General features: G+C 37.7%; 1 protein-coding gene across 1 annotated transcript in view; it reads left to right on the top strand.

Moving 5' to 3' along the window:
* The first annotated feature begins 6 nt into the window (after positions 1-6).
* The window catches only part of LOC104546732 (ribose-phosphate pyrophosphokinase 2), a 25,693-nt gene continuing 3,814 nt past the window's right edge, over positions 7-21,885 (top strand). The window contains exons 1-6 of the mRNA XM_010192198.1: positions 7-33; positions 10,758-10,941; positions 13,611-13,631; positions 17,154-17,252; positions 18,543-18,667; positions 21,145-21,318. Of these exons, the coding sequence (XP_010190500.1) occupies positions 10,837-10,941; positions 13,611-13,631; positions 17,154-17,252; positions 18,543-18,667; positions 21,145-21,318 (524 nt within the window). The 5' untranslated portion in view covers positions 7-33; positions 10,758-10,836. The remainder of the gene's footprint in view (positions 34-10,757; positions 10,942-13,610; positions 13,632-17,153; positions 17,253-18,542; positions 18,668-21,144; positions 21,319-21,885) is intronic.

Genomic DNA, 21,885 nt, shown 5'->3' with positions numbered 1-21,885 from the left:
GGTCACCAAGAAGTTCAGCAACCAGGAGACCAGGTGCGTGGGGTGGGGTGAGGCGAGCAGCAGCGGAGACCGGCGCTTCCCTAGCACCGAACCCCGCTTTCCCAACCGCGTCTTGGAGAGGGCGGTGCCCGGCGCGGCTTCACCTCTAGCCCCGCACACTCCGGCTGTGTTCCGCTGCCTCTCTGGGGCTGGGTCCCGCAGGTGCGCCCGAGTTGCTGAGCTGGTGCGAGAGCCGCGTAGTCCTTGCGGCGCACAAGCGCATGGGTAGCAAAGGTGCAGGGATACGGCATGGTTCGGTGTGTCCTGCTCGCTCCCCAACAGTCGTTCCTGGCTGCCCTCCCGCCGTCCCTCCATCCCTGCCGCTGCACCGGAGCTGTCCCGGCTCGCCTGGGCTGACCCACCTCGGGAGCGCTCCCATCGACAGCTGCTGTGCCGGAGAAGGGGTGGGACGGTGTCCTTCTCCAGCTGAAGAGCATCCTCCTGTGGGGTGAGGGTGGTGTTTGCCACAGGCATCCGCTTGTTCACAGATAAGTAATTAAACGGTTCATCAGCTGGGGCAGAGTCTCTGTAAAGATAACATAATTTCATGAATTACAGTGTATTACATGGTTTCATAAGTAGGTCTGTATGTGAGTGGATATAAGAACAGGATGGTGATGATGAATTGGACACTTGAAACAGAGCCTGGATCGAATCACATTGCAGGATTTGTTGTGACTGTACTTTCTAGCAGCAGCTAGTTGTGTGCAGTGGACCAATAACAGCTCCTGTATGGCTCCCCTTCTTAATACAAGACAGTTGGTCCTGCATAACAGTTATGATGGTCTTGGCTTAATACTGAAAATGCAGGTGTATTAAGCTTCTGTCTGGCCAAATACAGAAAGTGACTCTGGTAACAGTGCAAAAACTCCTGTGTGAAACCCATAGGACAGCTTGCTCACCTTGACTCTCTGAGAATGCAATTGCAGTGCTTTTTCTGTCAATGTTGCCTCTCTACTTGTTTGTCATCTTTGCTTTCTGACCAACCTGTTATTTACTCATTTTTAATGAAGAATTTTAAATTGCGATGACTGCTCATGATCTGGTAAGACTCTTTTCTGCAACTGCTTTTCTATATAGGTGTATGAGAGTAGGCTGCCAGCTGATTCTGAAACACAAGTTTCCCAACAGTAAGTAGCTGGCTGGCCTCTGAGGTTATTGTATGTTTATTTTTCTCTGTTCTTGTTCTGAATCTCCCGAACAAGCATATTTTCATTGCTTCCTTTGAAAGATTAACATGGTGTATTCTAAAATTGTGCTCACAAAGCTTGTCCTTCTATTCTGTCTATGTTTTTGCATTCTCAGTTTAATTGCTCTTGTTCTAGTTATGCTCACTGGCATTACTATAAACCCACTTCCATTGGTGTTTATGCAACCTAATGTTTGCACACTAACTCTCATCTATTCATTCCTGATTAAATGAAGGTTTAAGTCTTCTCTCAAGTCTTTCCAGCCCCACAATCACTTTATTGCTCTTTGATCTCTTTTCTGCATGATGAAACTTAATTTGTGTATTTGGTTGCATGACTTTCTTGCAGACTTTTATGTCTGATTTTTTTTTTTAATGTTTGTTCTCCAGAGACACTTATCTTTAGTTCTGCTATTTGCTATGTTTTAAGCAGAGATGAATTGATTTAGATTTCATACAAGGTAGAAATTTATCTCTGAAGTTTGCATATTTATTTTGTGAGGTAAGTTAATTAAGTTCTAGGCTTCAGGATAGGATAATCTCTATCTATCATTCCACCTGTTTTTCCAGGTGTGCAGTAATTGGCCTCTGCCATTAAACAAGTAGGTAGTGGTGTCTGCAGCATGTAAGTGGTTTGGCTAATCTGGTAGTGCCAGCTAATTTTCTAGGGCAAGCAGGGATGTAGTGTGTTACAGATATGAGGAATGTATCTAATCTAAACATTATTTCTGGTTGCTTCTGTTGCAACACTGCCATGTTGGCATTATCTTTTTTTTCTTTTCCCTTGAACTTAAAATGCCTTAACACTTTAAATCCGTGTCTATTTTTGTTGTTTTTTTTAAAGCTTCATACTTACGAGATTCTAAAATGAAGTTCTTGCTTCCCCATCAGCAAGTACATTTATACTCACTATTTAATGTTTTAAGTGGGTAATCTTTTCAATATTCTTAGCAAATTATTTCGTTATGTTGGCCTTCCAGTTTTGTAGATTGATGTTCTTAATAAAAAAATCTGCAGTAGTAATAAGAGTTCATCAACAATGTATTTGAAATTAAACTACAGCTGAAGAAGGTATTTATGCTGCAATGGTCCTTTCCTGAGACATCTGAATTTTCAGTCTGTCTGTATAGCAAAGCTTCTTCATGTATGTATGTAAGCAAATGGTTGTTTCTTCCTATATAAAGACAATTCAGCACAGTCTCTTTTTGTCCTTATTTTTGTTGCATTTTTAGATTTATAAAAAAGTGTATTGACATTATGAAATACATCTGCAGTATTGCAGAATACCAGAATCTGATCGTTAAAATGCTCAAAGAACCTTAAACTTTCCCAATGGCACTTGGACAAACCCCTATGCAAACAGATAAGCCTGGGCCTGGGGGTCAACAAACTCTTGTTTTGTCAGATCTGTTAAGTTAGCAAGTTGCAGAGAAGATTCACCTCTTGTTAAAAACTGTTTTGCTGTTTGCTGCATTCTTTTAAATGTAAATTATGTGTAAATTGATAAACGTGTGCAGCCCCAGGCTTTGACCTTTGTCAAAGGGTCCTAGCTGGAGGCTGTTTACATGAGAACTTCAATTAGTCTGGCTTGGCATTATATTTCAACTTAATCAGACTGTAAGTCTCAGTCCCAATCCATAGCAGATGTAAGTGGTTTTGAAGAACTAAAGCTGTACTCTGAGGTTAGCCAGGGATAAGACCACCTCTGACAAGCACTGTGGCTAAATGGGCAGGTATATTCTCAACTCCTGAACATTTTAAATGGGAAAGGCTTAGCTTTTTAATTTATACTGGGACTAGCATATCTAGCAATATCCCATTTCTCTTCTGATCGAGGCATTCAGCATTCTTGCAGGTCTGTAACTATGAACTGTAATATCTGTACTAGGGAAAGTGAGGGAAATTGCTGGTAGACTTGACCACTGCCCTGTTTTTTTCCTCCTTCCATCTAAACTGTATGGAAATGCTTTCCTTTAGCTGACTACCAAAGCTAAGCAGTGCTAACTAAAACAGTGAGAGAGCTCCTCAATAACATCTGGTTGTCAAAGATAATTCTGTTTAGTATTCAAAGCTTATGTGTCAATTAAGTGCCAGCCACAGCATCATTGCAGAAGCTTGGGCGGCACCACCTTCTCACTTATCTGGCAAAATGTTAGGGCTGCAGTGAGGGCTCAGTGAGTTTATCTTCTGAGACTCCACAAGCAACTGTTGTCAGCAGAGTTTGGCAGGCTGGAGAAAGAGGAGAGGGATGGAAGTCCTTAAACAGGCGTGGCTGTTGTAGCCTTAGCATTGTGGAACTCTGTTTGACAGACTTGTAACAGAAGCATACAGATATTAAATACTCTGAAGTTTTTCACAAAATTCGCCAAATACAGTGAGATGGCATTTAATTATAGTTGATACACAATTAAATCCCAGTGCAGGTATTTTTAGTAAGATAGCTGATGGAAAAAAAAAAGTCATTGAATGTACATCACTTCTTAAATAATATATTTTCTTATAATAAATAGTATGTTTGCTTCTCTAAAAGCTATCTATTTTAACTCTGATCTTGAAATTGTTATTCTCAAAATCAAGAAATGGGAGTCATAGATGGCACCATCTTACATACATCTCTCCCAGTGGAAGAAGTTAGTGCTCCCACCTGTCTCCATGAGCTTCCTAGTTTCTTCCCATTGGGTTCACTGGCTAAATAGAATCTTCTAGCAGATCTTGATGTATCCATGAGGAACTGAAGGCCTTTGTAGCACATGTGAATTTGGAGGCTGCATATTTGCAGCCTTTTTTAGCTACTGAAGCTGGGTTGTTTCAAAAACATTGACTTAGGTGTATGCCATTCAGCTTTTCATAGAGTCATGAAATCATAGAATGGTTTTGATTGGAAAAGACCTTCAAGATCATAGAGTCCAACCATTGAACCAGCCCTAAGTCCATCACTAGACCATGTTCCTAAGCATGACATCTGCTTGTCTTTTAAACACCTCCACGGATGGTGATTCAAACACCTCCCTGAGCAGCCTGTTACTGTCCTTGACAACCCTTACAGTTAAGAAATTCCTCCCAACCTAAACCTCCCCTGATGCAACTTGAGGCCATTACCCCTTGTCCTATCATTAGCTATGAGGGAGAACAGACCAAACCCCACCTCACTACAACCTCCTTTCAGGTAGTTGTAGAGGGTGATAAGGTCTCCCTTCAGTCTCCTTTTCTCCAGACTAAACAATCCCATTTCCCTCAGTTACTCTGCATAAGACTTGTGCTCTAAACCCTTTACCAGCTTCGTTGTTCTTCTCTGAACATGTGCCAGCACCTCAATGTCCTTTTGGTAGTGAGGGACCCAAAACTGAACACAGTATTTGAGGTGTGGCCTCACCAGTGCTGAGTACAGGGGAAGGATCACTTCCCTGATTCTGCTGGCCACGCTGTTCCTGATACAGGCACTTGGCATTGTTAAACCTCATGCAATTGGCCTCAGTCCATTGATCTAGCCTATCCAGGTCCCTCTGCAGAACCTTCATACCCTTGGGCGGATCAACACACACCCAACTTAGTGTCATCTGCAGACTTACTGAGAGTGCACTCAATTCCCTCATCCATGCCACTGATAAAGATATTAAATATAAAGGGCCCCAGTACCAAGCCTTGGGGGACACCAATTTGACTGGAGGCCAGCTGGATTTGACTCCGTTCACCACAACTCTGGTGAAGCCTTGCCATCCAGCCAGAGTATTACTCAGTGAAGCGTATACGTGTCCAAGCCATGTGCAGCCAGCTTCTCCAGGAGGATGCTGTAGGAAATGGTGTCAAAGGCCTTACTAAAGTCTGGGTAGACAATGAGGAAAATAAGGGGGTTTTATTATTTTATAGAGGAAAATAAATGTTGACTACAAAGGGATATTGTCTGCTGTATAGGAAAAGCTCTGTTGTTATGAGGGCCGTTTGTTTGTAAGTAAATAAATAGAACTGGTATCTTGGACTGAAATTTAGTCTTGCAAGACAGGAAAAAATACCTGATGTTTCCTTGGATAATTCTTAGAGATTCATGTCCTCGTATCTCATGCAAAGTGTTGTAATGAAAACAGTTTGCTCTATAAGTAAAAAATTGAAAAAATAAGAAACCAGCCTGGAAATGTTTATATCAGTGCAATATATCAGGGATTCATAATTCAGCACTGAGTTGTAACATTACCCTCCCATCTCCACTTCAGCATCCTCCAACTCTTCTACTGCAGTTGTCTCAGATGAGGTCACCTCACTACATCTCCTGTACCTGCTTCCCCCTCACTTATGCTGTCATGAACAAGAGAAGGTTGGAGAAACAGATTTTTATCAGCTTGGTTGAATAAGATAAAAATTGACTGGATAGCATGTTTTGTGTGTTTTGTTTATATAGGGAATTGAAGATGCAGCAAAAATGGTCATTTATCACATTGTTGATAGTTTGTTGATATTCCTCTGAATTGCAAAAGGCCCAAAAATGCTTCAAACCTTTTGGTTTGAGACTTATGCTTTATTGATCTTGCAGTATAATGTGTGCTCTTTATCTTTAAGTAGATGCTAAATTCTTGAAATCTAAAACCAAAAACTGACCCATGTGAATAGTACCTGACAATCTCACATGTTCTTAGCTGCAGAGTTTGGTACTCAGCCTTTGAAGACTCTCTGCACATGCTCAGGTTTGCTAGACTTTTGTTTCAAAATTTCTGAGGTTTCCTTTCGGACTACACGTGGCTCAACCTAGAGTTGCTCAATTGAAGGTGTTTTCTTCTTGCAGTGGCAGGCTATATGTCCGAGTGGAGGGTAAGAAGGTATTTCCCATCTTGTGGTGCTTGCCATGCTGGTGCCCACCATTAGGGCAATGGAGATCTAATTGGCGATTTGTCTTGGAGCTGATAATCAAAGTGGAAGAGCCTAGACTTGAGGGAAGACCATGGGTGCCAAGAGGTGTGGGTTACCTATAGACTTATCTATATGCCCAATCTGGCATTTTTGTCATTTCTTTGTTGCTTTGGACTTTGCTGGTACCCACGCTGTTATGTAACATCACAGCAGTTGAAATATTTGCCCAGTAATTTGGAAGTCTTGTGTTAAAAGACTTTACTCTGCAAAATGTGTTCCCAAAGGTAAGAGGTCAAACACCCCCCTCTGCTTAGTCCTTTCCATTGGCTGGGTTTCAGTGGATTGCAAATTCAGCATGTGAATTTTTTTGACAGCTTTTGAGATATTGATTCTTTTTGCACACTGTATGAAGACTCTAGACCTTAATTTTTTGCCTCTTCTCTGGTTATTAAAAGTGCCTGAAGTGTACATCTACTTTATTGGCACCTAAATTGCTTGAGAAATCTTACTTCTTGTAAGCATGGCTAGAAACTTAATCTGTGGTAGTAATTTAAAAAGATACATAAAGCCCTTTTAAGTGCATGATTTGAACAGGATCCTAGTTAGAGATTTACATTAGTTTCCATTTTAGTCTGGCTCTGCATACTTATTCCCCTGCTTCCCCACAACTTTTTATTTTTTTTTTAAAGTTAGGATGTGCAAATTTAAAATTCCATCACTGTAAGTTCTCTTAGGATTGTACTATAAATCTGTCTCAGAAGAAGCCCAGCCTGCTGTTACTCCTGATTTTGGATTTTGCTTAAATGGATGCTTCAGCCATTGAAATGTGTTTGTAGTTTAAGTGAGTTTTGAACCTTATCCTTAATTCATGGTAATTAGTTTATCCAAGTTTCTAGTTATTACACTGATCTCTCAAACTGGCCTTTGCAAGTTGAAGGCAGATACTAACACTCAAACTTGGCTTCCATTGTGACCTGTGTATCTTTCCTAGCTAGAGCCTTGTGCTTGTGGATTCCAAGCAACTGGTTTAAATACAGGTAATTACTTTTGTGGGCTATTAATTTCTATAGTTTTTACTTAAAAATACAATTGTGAGGTGTCAGGGGTTTTAATGTACAGGTTCTGTTGACTCTTCTTGAATGAGAAGTTTATTTAAACTGAGTGTAACCAAATAGCTGAATTTAATTAAATTGCATAAAACAGAGCTTGTAATCTTGAGGCAAGAACTTTTTCTTGTGTCCTTCCTCTGTGTCCTCGCTATGTGAAATAGTTTAAATAACCCTCCAAACAGTTAATTAGATCATGATATAAGGTCTAAGTGGAATTTAGCAGTATTGTTAATAAGATAACTGTCACAAAGATTGACTGCTGTTGTTAGCTTAGTGTTCTCTAATAGATATTTGAGGTACAATACTTCAGGTATCTGATACTGTATTTTATAGTGTGTTACTGTTTGCCTGTTTATAGCTGAATGTGTTTAAAAAAAAAAAGAAAAGAAAAAAAAACAAAACCAAGCACAAAACCCCCAAACTGCCACAACCATAAAAAGAAAAAAAAACCCTACAGTACCCAAAAAATCCCCCAGTTTCTCAAGTAAACCCCCAGGCTATGTCTGATGGAATATTTTTAACACTATATGACTGGTTGTCTTTTACTGTGTGACTTGATGAAGGTAAAATAGGCAGCTGTATGTCTGTTGGTTGAGTCTACACAGTAGCTCTCAATACGACTCCTTGAGAAGGTAGGCAATAAGAGATACTGATCTGTTGCACAGCTGTCTTCAGTTGATTTGGAGTAGATCTTTGTGCGGTATTTTGGCACCTTTAGGTGAGTTACTTGTGAGTGCTATCACGTATTCATTGAAGTTGGATTTATTTTAGTCTGCACGTAACTTCTGTGTCCACTAGAAAACTTATTTCTGGATACATACACGCATACATTCACATTTCTGTGTGCCAACAAGTATGTTATTCTGGCGTGAAAAATGTAACCAAAAATTTTTCAAATGCACCAAGAGAGAAAGTAGTATTTTCTTTTTTCAAGTTGTTTACATGATGAGAAAGTTATTGTTAGCCCAAGGTCGTTGAAAAGATGGCAATGGAAGAAACATCACTTCAGGTCTATTGTATTAACCAGATCTATGTTTGTCTCAGAGTGTATTTGCTGACCTTCTGAAACCTGTTATTTCTTAGCAGTGTGCTTAGAAATGACTGGTTTTTAAAGGAGCAAAACAACTCTGAGTGTTATAATTCAGTGTTCTTTGTGTATATAAGGAACATTAAGCTCATGTATTTTTGTCATTCAGTAAGGTTTTTTCCTATTGCATAATATGTCTATGAAACTAGTGGTTACTTTTCTCCCCAAGTACTAAAATCTCATTCTGCCCTCCTTTGTTGCTCCAATAACATTGTCCCCTGAAAACCAAGGTGTTTTCTCCTTAGTCTTTTTCTGCTTTCTTCTGCTTTGTAATGGCTCCTAGGTTAATTTCCAGAACTGGAGTATACCTTCATGGTCTTCAGCTGAAAGGGATGCTGCATAGCTTTTGCATGTGGTGGTGGTGTTCTTTAGGCCTGTCACAAAGTTGGAGTATGTGTAATCACTTGTTATTAAGCAGGTCTGCGTAAGTACTGAGTCAAGTGGCAATTGTAATTTTTCAGAGCCTTTGTAATAATAACCATGAATCTGTAATGATGTTTGAGGCTGCATTTATAAGCTGGTGAGTAGATGCTTTACTTGGGGCTAGATTTGTGTGTTCAGAAGCAATGACAGGTTTCTCTGTTTGTTTATTTGGTTTTGCTTATTTTTCTGAGAAGAAGAGCTCTGATATTTTAACATCAGAAAAGTTTTTGGTAGGGCTTCTAATTAAGCCTGACCAGTTCTTCCAATTATGGAAGATGCTTAGTGTCTTGCTGAACTTAAATTATGTTGATCAAAACTTTTTCAGCTCCAAAAAGGAAAAAAAAACCTAAGAAAATATTTTGATCAAACCAGTTTTCTCTAAACAGCTCTATTCCATTGATCAAAAATGAAATAGGAGTTGTACAATCAAAAGATTGTGGTATTGTGCCATGATGAATGCCTCCAAAAAGGTTACCGGGCTTAACACTGACTTGCCTGCAGATGACACTCTCCCTGACCACCTCTGTACTTTCAGAGATCCTGGTGTTTGACAGATGCTTTGCTTTCTTTTGGCTCTAGGAAATCCTGCTAGTAGCATTCTTGGTGAAAAAAAAAAAATTCAATTACGGTGAAAAATTAAAGCAGAACTTTTTTGTAGCTTATTCGGGACTGCAAAGGTGCCAAACAAGGGGAACTGTGGGCATGGACTCAATTATCTTGATGGTGATAAATCAAATGCTTGCATATCGTTAATATGTTTTTAAGCAGTAAATTCCTTTCTATGTTTTGTAGCTGCAGAAAGCTAGCAAGTCTTACACAGCACCCTGAAAGCTGATAAATGAAAGTTGTTTGGGCTGCCATTTACTAGAGCAAGCCTCAGTGTCGAAAGGCTCATCAGAGAAATTATTCTACCCACATCTGGGCCACTGGATAGTTTCCAGCTAGAAGCTTTTATTTATTTTTATCTTGGGTAAAGATGTGACTTTTTAAATAAGGGCCCAAGGTATTTTAGTGTTCAAGAATTAAGACTAACTTAGTAAAGCATGAGTTTGAAAGATCCGGTTGCCTCATTATTTAGGAAGTCTGCATGTTTCTTGTATGTTGTGCATGGATTAATGGAAAAATGAAGGTTAGTCTGCTGCTTTTGTATGTAAGTATTAGAATAACAGGTGTGAAATGTTAGTGTGGTTCAACAGTAGATTTCTCTTACTTGGGTCTACTATTGAAAAAGAATATGCATTCAACTGATTTTTTTTTTAATTTTTCCTGTTTATTTATAAGCTATATTTAATTTTTTAATTCTGTGGTGTGAGCAGTGATCAGTGCCAGAATTTGCCTTGAAATCCGTAGAATAAAATAACTCTTAGATGCTATCATAAGGAACCAAAGTATCTAAGTACAATTAGAGCAAGTAGAGTAACTGAAAGTAAGAGTTTGAGTCATGGTGATCTGCTGATGAGTAGTCGTCTTAGCTCTTCTCTAAGTTTTTATTTTTGAAAAAAATACTTTATTTGGACATCACGTTGTGAATTTTAACTAGACTTCATTTTTAGGATGTTGTTTGATACTTCTCTCTTCTAAAATGCAGTAGTTTCTTGAATCTAGTAATGTCTTAATTATCATGGAACAATAAAGACCTTCTTCATGGAGGTATTTTGTTGCAGGTAGTATTTAATGTGCTAAAGTGGACTCTGTTTCTGTACTTATCATCTAGGTTATTCTTTAAATGGTCATCTCCCTGAAGATGGCATGGACACAGAATATACAGAGTAAACCAAAAAGCAGTATTAAGTTTAATAACAATGTGAGCTGCATCATTGCTGTAGCCATAATTACATGTTGGTTGATGCTGACCTTATGAAGTCTGTATTCAGGCTGAAGTAAATTTTAGACTGGCTTATATTGAAACAGACTTTGTATCAAGGGGACAGTTATCCAAATCACTGTGAAAAAACCTCTTACTCTAAATGGGGATAAACCTGTGAAGGCTTGTTAAAACAAAACTGTTTTTTCTTTAATAACGCTTTCGCAGTAATTCAATTGTTTAAATGGTCATCTCCTGCTTTCTCAGTGTAGAGATTGGTGAAAGTGTGAGAGGAGAAGATGTTTACATCATCCAGAGTGGCTGTGGAGAAATAAATGACAACTTAATGGAACTGCTGATCATGATCAATGCTTGCAAGATTGCATCATCCTCCAGAGTGACTGCTGTAATTCCATGTTTTCCATATGCCAGGCAAGATAAGAAAGACAAGGTAGGTAAGAACTGTGTAATTTTAGAAGGCCTTTTTCAGTTTGTTCACTTGAAATTGTTGAAGATGAGCCATGTTTTCGTAAACATTTAAGTGATTTGGAAGATTTACTTTTTTCATCCTTTTTTGGTAAAATATTTGATTATACATGAATGATACAAGACAGTAGATTATTTTTTGCTTGTATTTTTGATTGACATGCCTTCAGTTTGGAGAAGTAGGTACATCCTATGAGTGTGGCATTTTGCAGAGTACTCTGCTAGCGAATCTCACCTTATGGGACTGTTTTTCTTGCCTTTTCAAGCTTTTTTTTTTTACCTCTATATATGAAGATAGTATACCTTTTAGTACATTTTAATTGCATAGAATTAAATCCTAAATTGGAAGTGCTGTAACCATTATGTAGGTGGGTTTTACCCTATATAGTTAAGCAGAGAGCCAAATGGAAGGAACTGATTAAATCTGCAATGCTTAACAGTAATTAATAAAACATTATTTTATGTTGCAAGGCATTTTACAAAAAAGGTTTTATATCTGTAATAATTATTTTTATTGATGCAGACCAAAAATTATATGGAAATCCCATAAATAATCTTCTGATCTTAGTGCAGTTCTCCTGAACTTGGTCTCCCATAACTGATGCATATACCAGTTCAGCCAAGTTGGTAACACCGTAAAAAATGCTCTGTGCCAAGTGAGTTTTATTTAAAAAACAAACAAACCAAACCAAAACACCTAAACTTTCCTATCTCTATTATGTATACAAAAACCCTCTAATATGTTGTGTTACTTTTCCCAAAATTCACTTGAAAAGAACTAACACGAATAAATATGAATTTGGCTTTTAAGATTGGATTGCAATGGTTGTCTTTCTGGAAAATTGCCTCTCTCCAATACTTCCCATAAGTGGGCTTCCACCTCCCTTTCACTTTGGGCAACAAAAAAACAATCCCGAAAGCCTTCTATTCTTCTTTACATTCTTTTATATAAGATGTGATAGAACTGAGAAATAATACAGGAGCTAAAAAAAGTAGCAGATATTACAAACTATGTAATGCTCAGCCTGTTATGTCTGAGAACAAAACTAAATGCAGAAAAGTTATTTTCTAGTATACTCATTCTTTAAGTGCAGGTTCTCTAACACCATACCAGTATTTTTAAGACTCACTACTTATATATCCAAAAACAGAATTCAGGAGTTAGATAGTAGTTCCCTATTCTTTGCCTACATCTTTTGGAAATTCATTTTTGCTGTTTTGTATTGAATAATGCTCTCCCTCGAATGGGAGAGCTGAAATACTTATTTTTATCAGAAGAGCTTGAAAGGGAAGTGATAAATATTTTATAGACAGGAAAGGAAAATATCTTACTGTTTTGAATTCCAAATTCATATTGGAAGATTCTGCTGGACTATCCTCTTAAGTTCTTAGTGTGGGAAAAGGATGAGTATGTCCCAGGTTTTCCATTCATTTAGGTTATGCCTCAAGTGTACACAAAATCCATGTGGCAGATTCTTGAGAGACGCTTAAAACCCACAGTGTGGTGACCCAGCATGCCACCCAGGAGCATTTTGTCCTTTGGAAGTGCTATCTGAAGATGGATAGCCTGGGAAAGTGATTTAGATTTTTAAAAGATTTTTAGCATTGTTCCAGACTGTTCTCTGGGTGTCACTGAGTTCTCCTTCAATTCCAGGAAAGCTGTTTCTTTTTTCTTTTTTCTTTTTTTTACCTCTGTTTTGCAACTGAGAAAATGTTTGCCATCTTTGGAAATTAACCTTGGTAGTTGACCTCCATGTTGCAAAATAAGCTATAATATAGCTGTCAACACTGAGCAGCTTATTGACAGGGCTGAAGTAAATTTTAGTAAATTCTTTCCTTCCTCTGTTGGATTGCATCACATCATTTGGTCTTTGACCCGTGTTGAGTGCACAATCTTTGTATGCTGCCTGAAGTGTCAGTAAAGTGCCAGCCATTTTCTTCCTATAGTTATACACAGATTTTCTTTTCTCTGGTGGGAAATATTGCTGTAGTTTGCTTGGTTATGAACTTTAAGCAGTATAATCTTCACTACCTGGATGTTGTTTTCTGGTTTGAATTTAAGTTGTTGACTTCGATTCATAAAGATCTAAATAGACTGAGTCCTTACTGCTTGAAATAACCCTATATTCTTCATGCCTCTGTTCACTGAGAACAGTGAAAATGCTCTTGATTTATTTATTTAAGTAAAGAACCTTGCAGTAAAAAATTATATTCTTAACAAAGTCTGTGTAATCTACTCTGGAAACTTTACCATTAAACCTGGACTAGCTTTAAATGAGAAACAGAAGTTTGGTTGTTTGGGGTTTTTATTATTATTATTTTTATTTTTTTATTTTTTTAAAGGCTTGCTGAGAATCATTGAAAAGTTGGTAAATTAATTTAGATGCAGTCAAGCACTGCCATAAACTAAAATACTTCTGATACACAAAGTAGCTAATTTAAAATTAGCTCAGGTGTATCTGTGTTTTGGCCATAGTTGCATTTATGCATCTTCTAATTATGCTAACCTTCCAAGCCATGGGCAGAGTACATTTATATAGGATGGTGCAGAGATGCCTTTGAGAAGTTAGAAGTAGAGTGACAGGTGAGTTTGGTGTTCTACAGCTCATGTAACTTTGTTTTTTTGATTTGTAGAAGGGGTCCGTGGAGCGTTGGGTAGGTATCCTTTTTTTTTTTTTTTTTTTTCCCCCCCTTTTCATCTAACACACTGCATTTCCATTAACATGGCCTTAAAGGGTGAAACTTACTGGGTTACATTATGTATAACTGGGAACATTTTCAGTTTCACTTCCTGGTTCCAGTTGTGTTTCACCTAGGCCATGACAGACTAATCCTGTGGAATAATTTGTCACTAGAAAACTCCCAGCTTCTAGTTAAAAATTTGTCTGGACATTCAAGACAATGGCTGTCAACTTCTGAAGCTTCAGAGCATATCTCATTTTTGAAACTATAAATGTAGGTAATATATTAGTGAACATTCAGTATCCATACACTTCACAACTGGCTTTCTTGGAAGTGAAAGTTCCAGTTATAAATCTTTGGGTTTCTTGAATATTTTTTTATTGTTCAGTATGCATGTGTTGCATTTTGAGCAAGACAATGTAATAAGATGCTTATAGGCAACAGAACTTTAGTTTTGATGGGCAACTTCTACTTTCAGCTCTGTGTCCTTTGCATAGTTACTCTTGTGAGGTTGTTTATAATAGCTTTGCGGATTCCCCCCTGCCCCTGGTAATTTTAAGACTTGTGAATAAATTTCTAATGTGTCACAAAGTAAGAAATCATTTATATAGCTTGCTATATGTAAGTGGGGAATTTGCTTAGGAACTAAAAACTCAATGATTTTTTTTACAATTTAGTTTTTGTACATAATGTAATGTTGTGTTTCGCACTAATAATTCTTAAACTAATCTCAAATTTAGTCAAAGAATGGAACAATGAATACTGTGAATCTCTCTTGTGTTCTTGCCTCTCTGATCAGAAGCAAACTCTTCTAAACTCCAGGATAAAGTTAAAGAAAATCTTGAGTTCCCATCTACTTTTGTTGTCAGAATTTCTGAATGAGGCCAGGTTATCTGAGGTTCTCATGAATATACTTCCTTTGATTTTAAAATAATCTTCAGTTTGGATTATACTGTAGCATGGAACTTATTTTCTATGCAAGCAATCAAATCTTAAATCCTTTTGAATGTGTTGTGTGTTTTCTTTTAATGCACAATTTTGTGTAAAGGAAACTGTCAGATAGCTACAAACTTCATTTGTCTTAATCTCCTATTAGCTCATTCTTGAGAAACAGGTATTGGTGTCTGGCTATCTTTCCTTTCAAGACCCTCTGTCCACCAACATGTAGGCAAACTGTGATGTGTGCTTATCTGCTAAAACAAGTTACCTAGTGGTAAAACCCTCAAGTTCTTCCTTCTGGGAAGGCAGCCTGCAAGGCCAGCTGCTGAAAGAAGTACCAACTGGTAATGTATACCTTAGTATTTGATGCAGGAAAGTATTTTGGTGGTTATGGTTTTAATACATGAAACAGGCTAAATGGTATTCACATCGAACAGAAATGGAAAAAAATAAAACCAAAATTCAGTATGTCTGATAGAGAAGAGAATGGCAAACCACATTCTGGGAAGACTGTAATTTGCCTTCAGCAGCTAGCCTGAACTAGTTGTTTGTTTCTGCCTGAGGGGTTAGTCCTAGTTTGCCATCTTCTCTTCTGAGCTGCCTCATCTTGCTGCTGTCCTGGTGTGCAGCACGGAGAAAGCGGTGGAGTTGCATAGCCTGGGAAGAACAGATGGGACAAGCAGGGAAGCAAACTGCTGATTTCAGCATCACCTGTTAGTCCAGCTTAACTGTAGCATCAAACCAGATCCTTGCAAAGAGTTGTTAAATGAACACTGTAGTAGAGCCACAAGAGTAGAAATTGTGTCTTTGTTTTATTAGATGTTGCCAGAGAGATTTGAAAATATTTTGAAGCCCAGCTTAAAAACGTCAGTTTGCTAAGATGAGCTGAAATGATCAGGAATTTGACTGTCATGAACCAAAAGTTCACTACTACTAATGGAAATATCCAGAAAGCTTTGGCTGATTTGGACCTTACAGAACAGAACTTAAATGAGGAGCAGCATAGTCCTTAGTAACTAGAAAATCATCTGTGCTGAAGCACTAGTGATAGCAGACTTTTATGGAGGCTATGTGCATCTGAAACACAGAGAACTAGGGAAGTGCTAGCTGTTGCGTATATCTTCTGCGTATCCTATACAGACCAATGGTGGTGGTGTTCTGTGAAACACCAAAACTGAAAGGGATGGTTTTGAAAATTAAGGATTTCTGCAATTATGTTGATAAATTTGATCCAGCCCCAATAAAAACTGCAATAACTCACTTTCTTCTCTAGAGGTATGTTGGCAATCTGCAGGTTAAAACAGAGAAATGCTGAGTTTCTATCTAAATTAGCAAAATTTTAGAGGAAAATACTGGCTCCTTGATATGACACAGATAGAAAAGCATCAGGTTAAACTGGCAATGCTCCAGCTTATTTTAGGTTATGCCCTTGAGTATCACTGGAAGGGGAGCAGTGATACTCTCTAATTGTGTGCATGGGATGGACGGAGAGGGTTCCTATGAGGCTAAATGTGGCCTTTTGAAAAAAGAGATGTAACAAGAGAGAATACTGTGCCAGCAAAAAACAGAGTCTGACAGTGAGATGGAACCTCTGAGTTGCAGTTCTGCCTTCATGCTGATCTTATTGCCAGCCATTAGCCTTATTTAAAGATTGGCAAAAAGAAAACAGGAGGTTTGGTTTAGTATTTCTGTTACAGAGAAGGCAGTCTAGGGCAACATAGATTTTTTCAGAGCTTAAAAAAACCTGAAAAACCTTTGGAGTTGCTCAAACAAAAATTGAGAGATCCTCCAGTCATTATTTTCCATCTTCTCTTTTTTACGTTGCTGTTTGTTCTGCATCCTTGTCACTTTTAAAAAGCTCTTGACATTGGCATTAACTTTACTAATTAGATTTTCACCCCCACCTCTTTTGTTCTTTCCACTTCTCTCCGTTTTTCTTTTTTACCTCCCCCCCCCGTCCCTTTTGGGAATTGTAGACCCCTGATTGCATCCAACAACTAAGCCTGAATTAGCAGAAAAGAATAAATAAATAGGTCAGGGTAGAAGACCCCTGCAAACATGGATTTGTTACAAGCTTTACTGTATGATGAAGAAAAGCCCGATACTAACTTTGTTTTAGAGCAAATCTTTCAAAGGTTGGTTTTACTACCTTCAATCTTTGTTTTTGGGAATGTTTTTTAGAACATGATAGTTCCTTGAGTTGAACATTAGCAAAGGGTAGTGGCAGAAAAGGAGATTGTCTGTCTTTCTGCTAAAGTAAAGCTAGCTGAAAGTTTTAAACAGAGGAACTGGAAAATTGTAGCTCAAATTTTATCTGCTTGTTAGTCTAATTACTACAAAGCACTTTTAGGCAGACTGTGCAAACTGATTTAGATATTCCTAAATGTATTGGGAAGAGTAGCTATTGACAGGCTAGTTTGGCTAAAGTTCTGGAGCTCTTCATATCCAGATTCCAAATATTCTAAAGGGAAAAATCAATAAAAGTAGCTATTTTTTGACTCCTTGCATCTAGTTAAAATCTCTTTAAAATTTTAACATTTGTGCTTTATTCCTCAGAGTCGTGCTCCAATCTCTGCAAAACTTGTTGCCAACATGCTGTCAGTTGCAGGGGCTGACCACATCATCACCATGGACTTGCATGCTTCTCAGATCCAGGTAACTATCAGTTTTTACTAACTGTGGCTAGGAGCTCTTCTGAATGTGAAAGACTAATTGAGTCCTCTGGTGTTTTTTCCTCATTGTTTTTAAAGGCAATGTACAGAATTGTAATTCTCAGGGTTCATAGAAAGTCTCATTACCTATTTCTAATTAAATTCCCCTTTTGAAAGAGACCAGCCTTGATTTTTATGGGGTGATTTTGCAGGCACTTCGAATACTTGTTTGTTGGAGTCTTCAGTGGAATTTTCCAAGTCTAGCAAGAACTCCCAGAACCAAGATGAAGGGAAGGTTTAGAATGGATATTAGGAGAATATTCTTTACTGAAAGTGTTGTCACGTACTAGAACAGGCTGCCCAGGGAGGTGGTTGAGTCACCATCCCTGGAGGTGTTTAAAAGATGAGTAGATGTCGTGCTTGGGGACATAGTCTAGTGGCGGACTGGATCGATGGTTGGACTCTATGATCTTGAAAGTCTTTTCCAATCAAGACCATTCTATGATTCTAAGAGCTCCCAGAACATGAAATATACTGATTTGGGACAAGTTGCCTTAATCTTGGCCTGGTCAGAGATTACAGTATTGTCCTAGATAGAATTTTGTTGTTTCAGTCAGGGGGACAATACTCTTTTAAGAAAAGTGGAGATAGAGGCTGGCAACCCTTACTTAGCTGGTTTACTGCTGAATCCAGTAAATAACAAAACTCTTTCCTCAGACACAGAGCAGTCATCATTTGTCATTCTCATGTGTACCTCTTTTCAAGAAACCTTGTTTTTGGGTTTTTTGGGGGGTTTTTGTTTGTTTTTGTTTTTTCCTGGAAAATGCAACCTTTTCCAGTTCTGATATTCTGTTTAATCAAAATTTCCCATTATGCTAGGTGGCTGTCATACAAATAAAAGGCAGCTTCATTTGACATATTTCTTCTTGTTACAACTTGCACAAAAAGAAAGATTTCATTTCTGGATGTTGAGAGCTACTAGATTATTTTTTTTTGAGAGCTTTTCACAGGCATTAATTTACTTTAGCGCCTGAAAGTTATTGTCTTTCCTGCTTTTTCTATCATTTGAGATCAGCTGTTCTTTATTTCACTATTCTTGGGTGAGATTTTGAGACATTATTTGTCTAACTTCCACTGCGTTTGATAGTAATAGCAGATGGCCGAATTAGGCCAGTGTAAAACACTAATTAAAGTTCTACCATATATGAAACGCAAATGTTTGATCTTTCCCTGTGTCTTTGTTCCAGGTAAGACATGAACATATATTCATGAAACTCTTTCTCTTTTGCGCTAGGGTTTCTTTGACATTCCGGTAGATAACCTGTATGCAGAACCTGCAGTGCTGCAATGGATTAAAGAGAACATTTTGGAGTGGAGAAACTGTATTATAGTCTCACCTGATGCAGGTGGTGCGAAAAGGTACTATACAAGCCTAAAACTATTAGTTTTATATATAGTTAGTGGTTAATGAACTAGTTTGTCTAGTCTTTTTTCTTCTGTGGATTAATCAAGATATAAAGTGCATCACTGATGAATCCAACTGCATTGTAGAAACAGAATAATAAGTTCTTTTAGTGTTCATGCTTGAAAACATCTAGGAGCTTTCTGTACTCTAAAGAAAATCTTTTTCTCTCTCCCTGGATATGGCCTCATTAGCTGAATCCCTCTGCTGGAGGGAAGAGATTTTTCCTGCTGCTTGCTTCTTTACTCCAGTTGCTGCACCTCTTCCTGCTTCGCTCTGGAATTGCCTGTTTCTCTTCTCTGTCAAAGCATATGGGCTATCCCCACTGTACCTGCTGGCATTTAGGTAAGAGCTTGCTTGAGTCGTGTTTCTTTTTTCTTTGTTATTGAATTCCAGCTGTAGAACTATTGACCCCAAGTTGTGCACTGTGAATACTAGAAAAAGGCAGTGAAGTTTTGTTTTGAGTGGCAAAAGGTGAAAATAGAACAGTTAGTTAATTGGAGTGTTTCTTCATCTGTAGCATATGTTACCCATTCAGCAGTATTTATTTGCTATCTACTGAGTATGAACTAATGCAAAAAGCTTAGAGGCATGCTGGCTGGTAAGGTGATAAAGCATGCCATGAGGCAAAATGCTTGTTCTCAAGTTTTATTGGTCATGCTGCTGCTACAGAACTGAATAGGAACAAAGACAAGTGAAGTAAGACTCCTATAAGCCCATAGTAATTTAAATGTTTGGAATGTAGTACGAGGGAAAATGCCATAGACTGTCACAATGTAACTTTAATTGAAGTCCTTGGGTCTGTTGTCAGTTACGATGTTCTAGTAATTAGTAGGGAAATAAGACTGATTAGAACTCCACAGTTGTTTCTGTTTAGATTAATCAAGTTAAAGATGTCAAGAATATAAACTATAGGAAGCATTCTAAAATTCAGATGACTCGGTCAATTAAAATTCTTTGTTTGTTCCTACCTGAAGACTGATGTTTTAACAGTTGGTTTTGTTTGTTTCTTTTTTTAAATAAAGTACAGCCTTTGCTGAGAATTCAAGTCAGAAGACAGCTTTTTTTTTTTCCTCTTAGCAAATGTGGTGTGTTATCAAGTGGATCATAAGAGCTTATTTTTTTGAGGACCACTCACTGTATTTAACATAGATAGAGTCTGTCTTTGGTACCTTGCTGTTGTAATGCAAACAAGCAGTTGCTGGTGAAGCAGCGGAAGATGTTGCTATCAATAAATTCGCAACTTTTCATTCACCTCCTGTAATATAAAGCAAATGGTTTGGCCTTTTCATTTAAACGTGTGGACCTTCAAAATAATAGTTGGCTTAATGAAAAGTAAATAGAATGTGGAGAAAGTCTGTCTTTAAAATTTAAATTTGTAAGCAATAAAAAAAATTAAATATACATGTTCTTGCACTCATTTAAAATATCTGAATTATTTTTTGTTTCTTACCACTTGAGTTTTATTCCAGCTTATTGAATTTTATGACTGAAATAAGGCATGCAAATTCTATTGATATCTTAATGCCTCTGAGGTATTGAGACTTGCTATGAAATTACACTGTTTACAAAAAAAATGCCAAAACTTTTGGGTTCTTTTGTATATCATCCAGTTGTTGAAATGCAGTAACTAATGATTTCTTCATGTTTAAGTGGTAAAGAAACAAAACTGTATTCTCTATTAATAACCTTGCACGTTAATAACCTTGTTAAAAAAAAAAGACAAGCTACAATGTTGTGCCAGCATAGAAAAAGCATAGTGTTGTTTATTCCTGTGTCTTTATACCTACTAGCTGTGGTATATTAAAAAACCTGAAAAAAGCAATCAGAAGTCTGTAACAAATTAAGTTTTTTATTGGAGGTTTGTCTGACCACCAGAGGTCACCCTGAACAGTTTAAAAGACCTTTGTCAAACAAATGTATTGCTAAGGGAATTGCTAACGAAGTAGGCTACTTGCTTACTAGTCCAAGTACTGCTAAAAGAATTATTAATCACTATTAACTTACTTCTTTGCTTTTTTCCATTAGTTTGGTTTCACATTCCTGCAATGGTATTTTCAGTTAGTATGTTAAGGTGCAGGCTACTGTAGGCTTAGAATTATGGCTACATCAGCTTTAAATTATCTAGCTATTGCAGCAGCTGAATTGTGAATAGCTGAAATGTTTTCAGTGCCAGGTACTTAATGACAGAAAACCAAAGTCAATTCAATGAAAAACTCAGTTTCTGGAGTATAGGTTAACACACTCTGATTGTATTTATTAGCAGTGAATTAAGATTGTTTCTAACCTGTCTCATTACTTGCAGAAGTTTGCGCCGTGGTAATTTGAAAGTTAGGAAGCATAAAAACTGTTTTAAGACAAATACACATGCATGCCTCTGTTCTTTCTTTTAGAATAATTCTCTAAATGTGGTGTATTTCTTCCTGTAACTTAGGGTTACTTCAATTGCTGACAGGCTGAATGTGGAATTTGCTCTCATTCATAAGGAAAGAAAGAAGGCAAATGAAGTGGACAGAATGGTCTTGGTTGGTGATGTGAAAGACAGAGTAGCAATTCTTGTCGATGATATGGCTGACACATGTGGCACAATATGCCATGCAGCAGACAAGTAAGTATTATTATGAACTGACCCACTGTCTCACTGTGCTGTAACCTGCAGGTAGCTGATGAATGCAGTTGCTGTGTGATGCATGCTTATAACCCAGCCTGACCTCTGTACCATGAACTCACTCTGATCCTTGAGTCTATAGGTCCCAGTCCTGTGATCAAGCTGTGTCCTTCTTCAGAACATGGAATAGAGAAAATATTTACGGAAATATATAGTCTGTATTTAGAAAGAGGACAGAATAAAGAAAAAGTCATATAACTTGGAAGGGACTTGGGCCACTTATTGTGTGTTTCAGTTCTAAGGTGGAAATGACAGATAGAAAATAATTCTCTTAAACTATGGAGTCTTTGCACTCTCCTTAGGCAATCTTTCACAAAACTTTACTAGATTTAGCATTGGAAAGTATTTTCTGCCTAGTGTTCAATGCATATTTAATACTAATCTTTATACATATTCAGCATAAAACTACTTGTCCTTTTCATCTGTGGAGGTGAGAATAAGTTTTCCTCTCTTTTGTCTGTAAGTTAGTTGAAAAGTGTTCTATTCCCCTCTAGACTAACTTCAGCT

The sequence above is a fragment of the Mesitornis unicolor genome, unplaced genomic scaffold, assembly GCF_000695765.1.
Source record: "Mesitornis unicolor isolate BGI_N332 unplaced genomic scaffold, ASM69576v1 scaffold699, whole genome shotgun sequence".
Lineage (NCBI taxonomy): Eukaryota > Metazoa > Chordata > Aves > Mesitornithiformes > Mesitornithidae > Mesitornis > Mesitornis unicolor.
Note: the sequence above shows the minus strand (reverse complement) of the source record. Positions and strands in the feature narration are given on the sequence as shown.